Source organism: Poromitra crassiceps (genome assembly GCF_964638095.1).
Source record: "Poromitra crassiceps genome assembly, chromosome: 8".
Classification (NCBI taxonomy): Eukaryota; Metazoa; Chordata; class Actinopteri; order Beryciformes; family Melamphaidae; genus Poromitra; species Poromitra crassiceps.
Genome location: NC_139629.1, coordinates 31,591,786 through 31,604,282, shown reverse-complemented (window position 1 = coordinate 31,604,282; position 12,497 = coordinate 31,591,786). Strand labels below are relative to the sequence as shown.

Here is a 12,497-nt window from a genome sequence, read left to right as displayed (position 1 = left end):
ACACAATTTAAAACTATTGAAGATGATTAGGGTCACTTGCGTTTTGTTTGTGTGAAAGTGAAAGTGATCATCTCTAAAATTTCAGTTTTGTTCTCTTGGGTGACACCTATGGCAATGAGTGGTAATTGCAGGTGTGATCCAAACAGTGTCAATGGGCTCACTATCAGATAGTGACTTTTTTTATGAAAATGTTTGAGATTGTAACTTTAAATCAGGATTCTGAGAATAAAGGCAGAATTCTGAAAATAAAGTCAGAATTTTTAGATTAAAGTCAGAATTTTTAGATTAAAGTCAGAATTCTCTGATTAAAGTTGGAATTCTGAGGGAAAAAAGAAGCATACATGTGACATCACTGACGATGTCACTGATGATATTATCGACGGTGTACCGGAATTTGAATATCTAGGGTCCCTAGATTTTTGTGACGTCAAAATCGGTCATGAGCAAAAAAAGGTTGGGAACCCCTGTTCTAATCTGTTCCCTTTTATCTACAACTCCCCTTCAAGATTGTTTTTATTTTTTATTTTATTTTTATGTTTGACTGATTTTGATAGGTGAAATAAATTACTTGTCATAGATTTCAAATGGATCCACCTGACCATGCCATGCAAGGGCAGCTGTTCCTAATCTGTTTTGTAGTAGTTAATAAAACCAGAGGACAAAGCCTTTCAGCTTAGAGAGCTGATGTTAACCAAAAGTTTTTTTTATAGTGGATATAAAATATTCTGAGCACACGAGTCCTGTAGGAAAAGAACAGGAAACCCTAATGTTCCACACATGACCCTCAGAGCCACTGAGGAGTGCTGCAGATCTCATGTTCTGCACACACTCCACTTCCACATGCTGAAACATGCTGAAACCAAGGTCATGTTCTACTGTGCACTAATAATCAATTCAACCTGAGATAGTCTAAATGTACTTTAACCAATGTGTCTCAAAGTATTTCCCAAATCTATTGTGAATTTTACAGGTCTAGAGATTGTTTGGTAAATTAATAGGTCAAGAGCCTTTGGTTTCCGATTTCTGACGATGACTACAAGTGTAAAATAAGATGAAAATCCTGGATTGCAAATGTTCCAAGTATCTGTACTCAAGTTTTTCTTTCACTCAAGACACTTTCCTGACCCAATTTCAAAAAGAAAAATCTATATTTTCTTCTCACTGCATTTTCAAAATAGACTCTCGGGAATAAGATGGTGTAGTGCAGGGGTGCCAAAACTTTAGGCCTATAGGCCCTATACCAGGGACACTCAACTTGTTTTGCCTGGTGGCCACTTTTGCAAAATGACAGGAGGCCTGGGGCCTGTACTACGAATGTTGGATAAGAAGATCCAGGATCTGTCCCTTGATCTGGTTTGTCTAAACCAGATCAGCTCGATTGTAGTTAACTTGTACTACGAACGTCGATTGCCACTCGTTAACGCGAACCAGGTTTTTCTAATCTAGCTGACAGCTCGTGCACATGAAAATGCCCGTGCACTGGAGCTCGTGCCCGCAAAAGAGGCGTGGTTTTTAACAACTGCCAATCACAGTGCAATATGGACTGCTCCAACTCTGACAGCGCCAGACATGCCTATTTCCTCATTGAATGAAACCGCAAATACAAATCTGCGTTGGATATTATTACTGTTCCCGAATGACTGTCTAAAGTGACCACTTTTATCCACACCAGTAATTTCTTTGAAGAGCGGTTTCGTAGGCTATCTACAGCTCTCTATCTACAGTCTTTTGTGGAAGCAATGTGTAATCTATCTCAGTCCAAAATCCGTATATATAGACCATTTAGGCTCAATGAATAATAATGATCTCATGATGTGTTTAGTCGCACTGTGCGACTAAACACATCATGAGATCATTATTATTTGATTGAATAATTCCTATAGGCTAATCAATAAAAAAAAGAATGATAATAAAATAAAATAAATGCTTCTGAACTGAATCGACACGGTACGTGCGGGCATAGATTTCATTTATAAAAAATTGCCTATTTTGTGGTCACATATATAGGCTAGGCTATTGTCAGCAGAGTCGCATAATCTCCATATTTCATATAATGATGCTGGAAATATGAAGTTCAATCACATCATACAGGCCAAAAGCAACACAGTTGCAGCTGCAAAATGCAGAAGTAGCCTAGATATGAATCATCTTAATATGATTAAGATGATAATCATCATGATGATGATATGTGCAGGTGATCCCATATTAAATTGCTTAGATGTAGTAGGCTATTCTAGCATGTAGGCTATGACCATTTCAATTCCAACCCAACATCAGTCTCAGCTGCGTTGCGCACACGGCACCGTGCGCTTTGGAGACGTTTATGTAACCTTTTTATGCCGGTTTAGTGATATTTCTCCACTCACTATTCAGCTGCAATCGATCAGCGGGGTCAAACAACGTATCTAGGCTACTTGAGAGCATTAAAATGAATATATAAAAACATATTCCAAAGTGGTAAGTAGGGCTTAATTAAATTATTCGTCCTTGATTAATTCAACATTACAATTCGTGCTCCTTCCTAGATGGGAAACTCGTCCAGAAAGGGGTTGGCCATTTTTCCAAACTGCTGATTCGATTGGTTCGTGGGCGGTGTATTTAAGGTCTAATCTTATCCTTGCAACTTAACCTGCTGCGGACCAGGTTAAGTGTGAAGCATAAGTTGCTATGGAAATATATGTCGGTAAGAAGTTAACTTGCTTTGTAGTACGGCTAAACCAGGGTTAAACCTGAAGTTACCTCGCTAAACCACTAATCTTGCTTTGTAGTACAGGCCCCTGAGGCCTCATAGCCTACATGCTAGAATAGCCTACTACATCTAAGCAATTTAATATGGGATCACCTGCACATATCATCATCATGATGATTATCATCTTAATCATATTAAGATGATTCATATCTAGGCTACTTCTGCATTTTGCAGCTGCAACTGTGTTGCTTTTGGCCTGTATGATGTGATTGAACTTCATATTTCCAGCATCATTATATGAAATATGGAGATTATGCGACTCTGCTGACAATAGCCTAGCCTATATATGTGACCACAAAATAGGCAATTTTTTATAAATGAAATCTATGCCCGCACGTACCGTGTCGATTCAGTTCAGAAGCATTTATTTTATTTTATTATCATTCTTTTTTTTATTGATTAGCCTATAGGAATTATTCAATCAAATAATAATGATCTCATGATGTGTTTAGTCGCACAGTGCGACTAAACACATCATGAGATCATTATTATTCATTGAGCCTAAATGGTCTATATATACGGATTTTGGACTGAGATAGATTACACATTGCTTCCACAAAAGACTGTAGATAGAGAGCTGTAGATAGCCTACGAAACCGCTCTTCAAAGAAATTACTGGTGTGGATAAAAGTGGTCACTTTAGACAGTCATTCGGGAACAGTAATAATATCCAACGCAGATTTGTATTTGCGGTTTCATTCAATGAGGAAATAGGCGTGTCTGGCGCTGTCAGAGTTGGAGCAGTCCATATTGCACTGTGATTGGCAGTTGTTAAAAACCACGCCTCTTTTGCGGGCACGAGCTCCAGTGCACGGGCATTTTCATGTGCACGAGCTGTCAGCTAGATTAGAAAAACCTGGTTCGCGTTAACGAGTGGCAATCGACGTTCGTAGTACAAGTTAACTACAATCGAGCTGATCTGGTTTAGACAAACCAGATCAAGGGACAGATCTTGGATCTTCTTATCCAACATTCGTAGTACAGGCCCCTGGAGGAGCTAGTTAATAAACAAACAATCATATACATTTTTCTGGACTGACTGGAATTTAGCCTGACAATTTTACATGTTTAAGATTTTTACACTCTGCCATGAACCCACATAGCATAAATCTGAACCAGTACTACCAAGCAGAATGTAAACAAGCAATAATCAAAGCAATAATAAGAAGGAAATGCAGACACAATATCCAGTGTATTGGAGGCAATGAAAACAATAAACAAAAGCTAGATTCAATAAAGGATCTCTCACAAAAAGAATATTAACCAAACAGGTTGACTTTGTGCACACAGGATACAGGTTAAGTTAAATACGTACATGAGTGCCTGGCTGGGTGGCAAGCAGGCTGTGATATTTGACAATTTAGCTGGAGCTCAGTCAAACTTTATTTAGCGTTAGAGTTCATTGTGAATTAGAAAGAAAATGGTCAGGGGGTCACTCTGCACCGTTTCGGGGGCCGTATGTGGCCCCCGAGCTGAAAGTTGAGTATCACTGCCCTATACTATAGGCCCTATTCACCTTATGTTCCAGCAAAGGGGTCAGCCAGTTACTTCCTATTGTGTTTACACTTCCTGTGACAGTACAGTACTAGTGAGCAGGTAAAACAGACTGGGTTTTGAACAGGAAGTCATAACACAGCTGGGTCAAGTGGGCGGGGCTACATAAGGTGAATAGCCTCAGGCTGATCATAAACCGGATAATCATCTGAAGTTGTCCGCTATCTTCCTGCCCTAAAGTAACTAGTAACTAGCCCATTTAAATTTCCGTAATTGTAATTGAGTTACTAAATTTGTAAAAGCAATTAGTTAGATTACTAGTTACTGCAAAACGTAGTTTAATACTATTACTCCCAATACTGACAATGAAGAGATCATGTAGTGAGATCAGCGCTAAATCAAAGTCCCAGTGCAGCCGTGCTTATAGGTCTCTGTGCAACTATTCCCCCGATAAAACCTATAGATGTGATATGGGATAAAAGCCTATATGCTATGATACGGGAAGCCTTGCCTTATATTCATCAAAATACCTTCTGTTTCATGAAGCAGACGTTTTGTGCCAAGCTTTTTACGGAACAATACTGTATATTACAAACCAACTTGCTACAGGTTTGAACCCACACAGTTGGGATTCCCGCATCCTCTCATAACTCCTCTAAGCCAATAAGGACCATGAATCTTAGGTAGCCTACAGTATGGTCCTACTGAGTGTGTTTGGAACATGTGGAACTCAACCCTTACCTTGAACCTCCCAGCGGCAGGCTCACACACATTCAGCAGATGAACCAAACCTCCTCAGCACATAACCTCATGTCTCTTGGGATATTTTGGACCATTGCTCTTTAGATGACTAGAACTCATGAGACATGAAGATACCAGATGTTTGATATTTGAGTTGGCAGTCAGGGGTACAGGCATCAGACATGGGGGACACACAATTTTACAGCCTCCGGTTATTACAATTCACCGTTGCCATGGAGTCTTCAAATAAATGTATTTTAAATTAATCTAGAAATACTTTTTTTATGGCAAAGTCAGAAACTCACTGAAAAGGTGACACTTTGCAAGCGTAAGGGGTCTTGTCCAATCCAGAAACAAACAAACAAACAAACAATATAAAACTGGCCATCTACTGTATATCCTTCACCAATTCCAATTGTATGCTGATCTTCATATGTTCGTACGGTGTTTGGATAATTACATGGACCGACACACACAAACACACCTGAATATGGCATGGGCCTCTTGATAGAGCTCCAGGTTATGTTTAGGCAACTAAAACAACTTGCTTAAGGTTAAAGAAATGGTTTGGTTTGGTTAAATAAGAAAAATGACCGTTACAAATGTAAATGTGCCTACGATTGAAATGTAGGCTACTTTGAAAATGCTGGGAATCAAACCCCGGTCGTCGGCATCGAAGGCAAACGTATGCGCCCGTCTGCCACCATTTTATTTCAATGTCGCACTGCTTCCTGTTTATGGTGGTGTCTCTTTCATGTGGACGACCCTGCAAACTACAACAAACTACAAAAAAGGAGTACCCAGTGCATTAAAAAGTGATGCCAAAGCGGTCTTAGTTGGGAGGAGTGAAGATGGGTTGATATGACTGTCAGACTTCACTGATCCCCACATCTCTTTTTGCTTGTCCCCCTCCAGAGCAGAGGGCGAGCAACAGAAATGGGGGTGGGGGTCACAGGTTTGAATCTGTAATCTGTGTATGGAACTATGGAGTCATGTGTGAAGATACACTTCATGAAGCATATAGGAGGCTTTGAAGGGCTTCCAAAATCACCACCTCCCTTCATCTCCCTTGGAAGGTCTAGTGGTCGTGAGCAGCGTTTTCTTTTTTACGAGTAATTTAGTTTCCAAGTTACGTAAACAGTTATTAGTTACTTTATCAAACTTGCAGTTTTTTTGCTTTCATTTTCCTTTCAAATGATAAAATAATGTGACTAATGTGATGTTTTATTAAGTATTGGATGTACATGATGTTATTAAAATAGACAGTGCAGTGGAGGGCAGCGCGGGCAGAGGATTGTCTGAATTTTGAAAAAAATAAAAAATAAATTAAAAAAGGCAAAATTCATGGTGGGCCACTTAAAAACAGCCAGCAGGCCACAGTTGACCCATGGGCCGTAGTTTGGCCACCCCTGTAAGTCTTTGTCTCCCTGTTCTCCTTTATGTTGTTCTTCTTACAGTATTGTTGCTTCTGTCTTGTCCCATAGGTTCCCCACCAGCACCGCCTGTCTGTGGACGTGGTTCCAGAGCTGAGGAACTCAGAGAACCATTGTAGGAACCCAGGAGGAACAAGCGAAAAGCCCTGGTGTTACACCTCCAACCCCAACATACGCTGGGAGTACTGCTCTGTGCCCCAGTGTGGAGAGACAGGTATCTGCTGCTCTGTGTCCCAGTGTAGAGACACATGTATCTACCTCTACTTACTCTGTGTCCCAGTGTAGAGACACAGGTATCTGCCTCTACTTACTCTGTGTCCCAGTGTAGAGACACATGTATCTGCCTCTACTTACTCTGTGTCCCAGTGTAGAGACACAGGTATCTGCCTCTACTTACTCTGTGTCCCAGTGTAGAGACACAGGTATCTGCCTCTACTTACTCTGTGTCCCAGTGTAGAGACACATGTATCTGCCTCTACTTACTCTGTGTCCCAGTGTAGAGACACATGTATCTGCCTCTACTTACTCTGTGTCCCAGTGTAGAGACACATGTATCTGCCTCTACTTACTCTGTGTCCCAGTGTAGAGACACAGGTATCTGCCTCTACTTACTCTGTGTCCCAGTGTAGAGACACAGGTATCTGCCTCTACTTACTCTGTGTCCCAGTGTAGAGACACAGGGATCTGCCTCTACTTACTCTGTGTCCCAGTGTAGAGACACAGGTATCTGCCTTTACTTACTCTGTGTCCCAGTGTAGAGACACAGGTATCTGCCTCTACTTACTCTGTGTCCCATTGTGGTGACACAGGTATCTGCCTCTACTTACTCTGTGTCCCAGTGTAGAGACACAGGTATCTGCCTCTACTTACTCTGTGTCCCAGTGTAGAGACACAGGTATCTGCCTCTACTCACTCTGTGCTCCAGTGTAGAGACACAGGTATCTGCCTCTACTTACACACTTCAGTTCTTTGCTTCCTTGTTCACCTGAGCTCATGGCTTCCCCTGTCTCTATTAGTCTCACCAGAGAATTCACCTGTTGGTCGTCTGCATGGCCACTGGCTGCCTGGTACATTTAAAAGTTACCCTGCAACTTTCAATTGTTTGTTGCCTGACAACGAGGCTGGTGCAGTAGACGTGGTTCTCAACCTTTTTGATCCGGGACCCCGAAAAAGTATGTTTGGGGTCCGCGACCCCCACCATCCACCGTGTTTGGAGACTGTTAGGCATAGTAGTTAATTAGCTGCACCTGTTGAGTGCTACGGTCAGTCTGCCACACAAGATGACTTCCGGCTCCACGATGCATTCACACACTCATTTCACTATCTCACTCAAATTGATTAAATGATTCCACTATATCATTTGCACGGGAGATATAATGGAAAAATATATACTGTATCTATTTTATTTTTTTTCATTTTTGGGCAGACCCCCCAAAAGAATCTCCCCCGGGTTGAGAACCACTGCAGTATAGACTAACTAAGCTAGACTCATATTTCTGCTTTGTTTTTCCACTCTGCATTTGATGTAGGATTTAATGCATTTTCTATTGGGGTGCGATCCTTCCCATACCTTTCTAATTATACCAATAAATACGCGTCTCTGTGTGTTTCAGTGGTGCAGCAGCCGTCGCCGTCGTCCGCATCCCCCCGGCAGCCCCCTCGCCTCCCCCCCGTGGTGGCCGTGTCTCCAGCCTACTCCATGTCCGTCATCATCATCCTCCTCAGCGCCGCCGCCGCCGCCGGCTTCCTCACCATCATCATCCTCGCCTGCCGCAGACACAGGAAGCAGTGGAGGAGCAGGAAGAGGTGACACAGAGATCTGACCCAACCTGCACTAACCACATCAGCTGAAACTGCCAGTGTCCCAAGTCAAGTCAAGATTTTATAATGTGTCACTTCCTGTTATCTTTTTTTTTTAACAAAGCAAACGGGGAAGTTTGCACCGCAAATTAATTCAAAACCATCTGTGGTGCTGTCAGTGCTGTGGTGCTGTCAGTGCTGTGGTGCTGTCAGTGCTGTGGAATCCACCACTACTGCCTCCATTTTTCGTGACAAGAGGGAGATCAAAATTATGACAAAGAAGAGGAAGGAAAAAAAATGCATGCTCAGAATAAATTACAGATGAAATTATTGAGAATTTTGCATTGAGAGAGGACCTCTGTCTTCAGCAAAATCACGTAGGTCAGAGGTTTTCAAAGTGCGCCCTCTCCAGGAGGCCTCCAAACAGTTTCAGGGGAGGCTCAGTGAATGAAAGTGAAAGTGAAAGTGAAAACACTTTACATTAGTTATCAAAAGTAGATCACATATAGAATAGCCTAATGTGTGTGATTTGGTTAAAGAGATATTTCAGAGATATAGTTGGGGGAATGTTACTGTGTTTCCCTCTTTCCCAGACTCAAGAACAAATCAATGCCTTCAGACACTAACTGGGTTTCCATCCAAATGTATCGCATAATTCAAGCGAATTTTGTGAAAATCCGCAAAATAAAATGCGAATTTATGCATGTTTCCATTCAGTTTTGTTTAGCGAGTTTTGGGAGTCGGCAGGTTGAGCAGTCGGTGGCGCTTCTCGTCAGGAGGAGGCGTAACGTGCCTGTGTGCCTGACTCTCTATCAGCGGAGACCTGCTTTGATTGAGTCATCACCCGGTGATGGTGATGATCACCGTCCTCATCGTCGTAAAGTCGCCTTCAAAGCATGATGTTAGATTATAACGAACTAGTTGTGTGGCTTAGCCTTCCCAAATGTTGAGGGTCGTTTTTTAGAATTTAATACATAGAATTGCGAACGTTACATTCAATTTCATTCAGACTGCCTGGCGCTAATCGCCACCATTTCCCCCTGGAGTAGCATGAAGCGGAAGTGAAGTCACATCTGGTACGTCATCGTTAATTCGCAAAATCTGTTTCCATTGCAAAAGTTCGCATCTTCCTACTGTCGATACGCTGATAAATCCACCCCCTCCAAGCGTAAAAACATTTATGCGATATTTCGACCTTTATTCAAATTTCTGGTGTTTCCATTCAAGTTTATATTCGCATTTTGGGTAAATGCGAATATCCAGAGGTGGATGGAAACCCAGTTAGTGTGAACAGGAATATCAGGCTATCTATCTCTATCTGTCTCAATTGTTGAGTGTCTATGGGTTCAACATAACATAATCACAAGTCCATAGACAGCCATGAATTAACATAATCACAAGTCCATAGACAACCAAGAATTAACATAATCACAAGTCCATAGACAGCCATGAATTAACATAATCACAAGTCCATAGACAGCCATGAATTAACATAATCACAAGTCCATAGACAGCCATGAATTAACATAATCACAAGTCCATAGACAACCAAGAATTAACATAATCACAAGTCCATAGACAGCCATGAATTAACATAATCACAAGTCCATAGACAGCCATGAATTAACATAATCACAAGTCCATAGACAGCCATGAAATAACATAATCACAAGTCCATAGACAGCCATGAATTAACATAATCACAAGTCCATAGACAGCCATGAATTAACATAATCACAAGTCCATAGACAGCCATGAAATAACATAATCACAAGTCCATAGACAGCCATGAAATAACATAATCACAAGTCCATAGACAGCCATGAATTAACATAATCACAAGTCCATAGACAGCCATGAATTAACATAATCACAAGTCCATAGACAGCCATGAAATAACATAATCACAAGTCCATAGACAGCATGAATTAACATAATCACAAGTCCATAGACAGCCATGAATTAACATAATCACAAGTCCATAGACAGCCATGAAATAACATAATCACAAGTCCATAGACAGCCATGAATTAACATAATCACAAGTCCATAGACAGCCATGAAATAACATAATCACAAGTCCATAGACAGCCATGAAATAACATAATCACAAGTCCATAGACAGCCATGAAATAACATAATCACAAGTCCATAGACAGCCATGAATTAACATAATCACAAGTCCATAGACAGCCATGAATTAACATAATCACAAGTCCATAGACAGCCATGAATTAACATAATCACAAGTCCATAGACAGCCATGAATTAACATAATCACAAGTCCATAGACAGCCATGAATTAACATAATCACAAGTCCATAGACAGCCATGAATTAACATAATCACAAGTCCATAGACAGCCATGAATTAACATAATCACAAGTCCATAGACAGCCATGAATTGAGCGAGCGGGTGGGGTTGTGGGGCTTGTCTGAGGGGAGGCCCTCAGTCTCAGACTTTGAAAACTCTTTGAAAACTCACAGGTAATTTGTACTGGAACTTACTATTTACTGACATGGCAGATTTTTCCAGGATTTAACAGGCAATCTACAATTATTACAATAACTTCATGTCCTGTGGTGATGAGTCCCCTATGAATCAGTCTTCTCTCTCCCCCTTCTTCTTTCGCTCCTCACTCGTCCTTTCCTTCTCCAGAGCGATGGAGACCCCCACACTGACTGCTCTACCTTCAGAGCTCCTGCTGGATCGACTTCACCCCAACCCCATGTACCAGCGTGTCCCGCTGCTGCTCAACTCCAAGCTGCTGGCCCTGGAGTATCCCCGTAATAACATCCAATACGTCCGAGACATCGGTGAGGGAGCCTTCGGACGGGTTTTCCAAGCCAGGTGAGAGGGAGGGAGGAGGCGAGGGGAGAGGGAGGGAGGGGCCAGGTGAGAGGGAGGGAGGGGACAGGTGAGAGGGAGGGAGGGGCCAGGTGAGAGGGAGGGAGGAGCCAGGTGAGAGGGAGGGAGGAGGCGAGGTGAGAGGGAGGGAGGGGCCAGGTGAGAGGGAGGGAGGAGGCGAGGGGAGAGGGAGGGAGGGGCCAGGTGAGAGGGAGGGAGGAGGCGAGGGAGGGAGGGGCCAGGTGAGAGGGAGGGAGGAGCCAGGTGAGAGGGAGGGAGGAGGCGAGGTGAGAGGGAGGGAGGAGCCAGGTGAGAGGGAGGGAGGAGGTGAGGGGAGAGGGAGGGAGGAGGCCAGGTGATAGAGGAGCTTGGATGAATATGAAACAAATATAATATAAACAAATATGTATAGCCTATATACTGTATATATATATATATATATATATATATATATATACACACACATATATATATATATATATATATATATACTGTATATATATATATATATATATATATATATATATATATATATATATATATATATATATATTTACATGTGCACATAGAGGCTGGAGAGAATGATAAGGGAAAGAGGAAGTGTTTGGAAAATGAGAAGGACAAGGGTGAGAGAGAGAGAGAGAGAGAGAGAGAGAGAGAGAGAGAGAGAGAGAGAGAGAGAGAGAGAGAGAGAGAGAGAGAGAGTACTCCGTCCCAATGGTAGAGGGGCAGGAGGGAAAGGATTCCCTTTTGATATTACGTTACTCAGACTAATATTTAATATCGCCTCGCCATCATCATACTGTAATCAGTGCCAGGAGGAAAATAGCCACATGACGGTGCAGAGAGTCTTCGGAGAGAGAGAGAGAATCCTCATGGCCAAAGGATAGAGTTGCTGCTGCTGCGTCATTCACAGAGTCACGAGGAGAGCTGCCTCATGACCCGCTCCCACCTCACACTGATCCCTCTGATCACAGTGAGCCAGCAGCTACACATCAACATATCATTTCCAAAACATCATCAATCTATTTTAAAGGGTACTGCAGTGTCATTTCTGGTCCAGTGCTGGCCTCTATCGTTCAGCGTTGTCATGACAACAACACTCCTCCGGAGAGCGAGACCATCATCAACAGCGTGGGCAGGTTGGACTGTTTAACTTAACAAGGGACGTTTTGTCATGTTTTACCGAACTGGGGATGTCTGGGTAGTGTAGTGAACTGGGGATGTCTGGGTAGTGTAGTGAACTGGGGATGTCTGGGTAGTGTAGTGAACTGGGGATGTCTGGGTAGTGTAGTGAACTGGGGATGTCTGGGTAGTGTAGTGAACTGGGGATGTCTGGGTAGTGTAGTGGTCAAAACTCGCCTACCACCGTGGGGACCCGGGTTCAATTCCCGGCAGTGGTACTTACGGCTTGGTCAGACGCTCCTACAGG

The 12,497-nt window shown here is 42.4% G+C and overlaps 1 protein-coding gene across 1 annotated transcript in view; it reads left to right on the top strand.

The window, feature by feature from the left end:
* musk (muscle, skeletal, receptor tyrosine kinase) overlaps nt 1-12,497 on the top strand; it is a gene marked incomplete at both ends in the record, with an annotated part of 99,122 nt that overhangs the window by 77,579 nt on the left and 9,046 nt on the right. Inside the window, 3 exons of the mRNA XM_083641165.1 lie at nt 6,469-6,645; nt 8,039-8,223; nt 10,877-11,068. Coding sequence (XP_083497291.1) covers nt 6,469-6,645; nt 8,039-8,223; nt 10,877-11,068 — 554 coding nt within the window. The remainder of the gene's footprint in view (nt 1-6,468; nt 6,646-8,038; nt 8,224-10,876; nt 11,069-12,497) is intronic.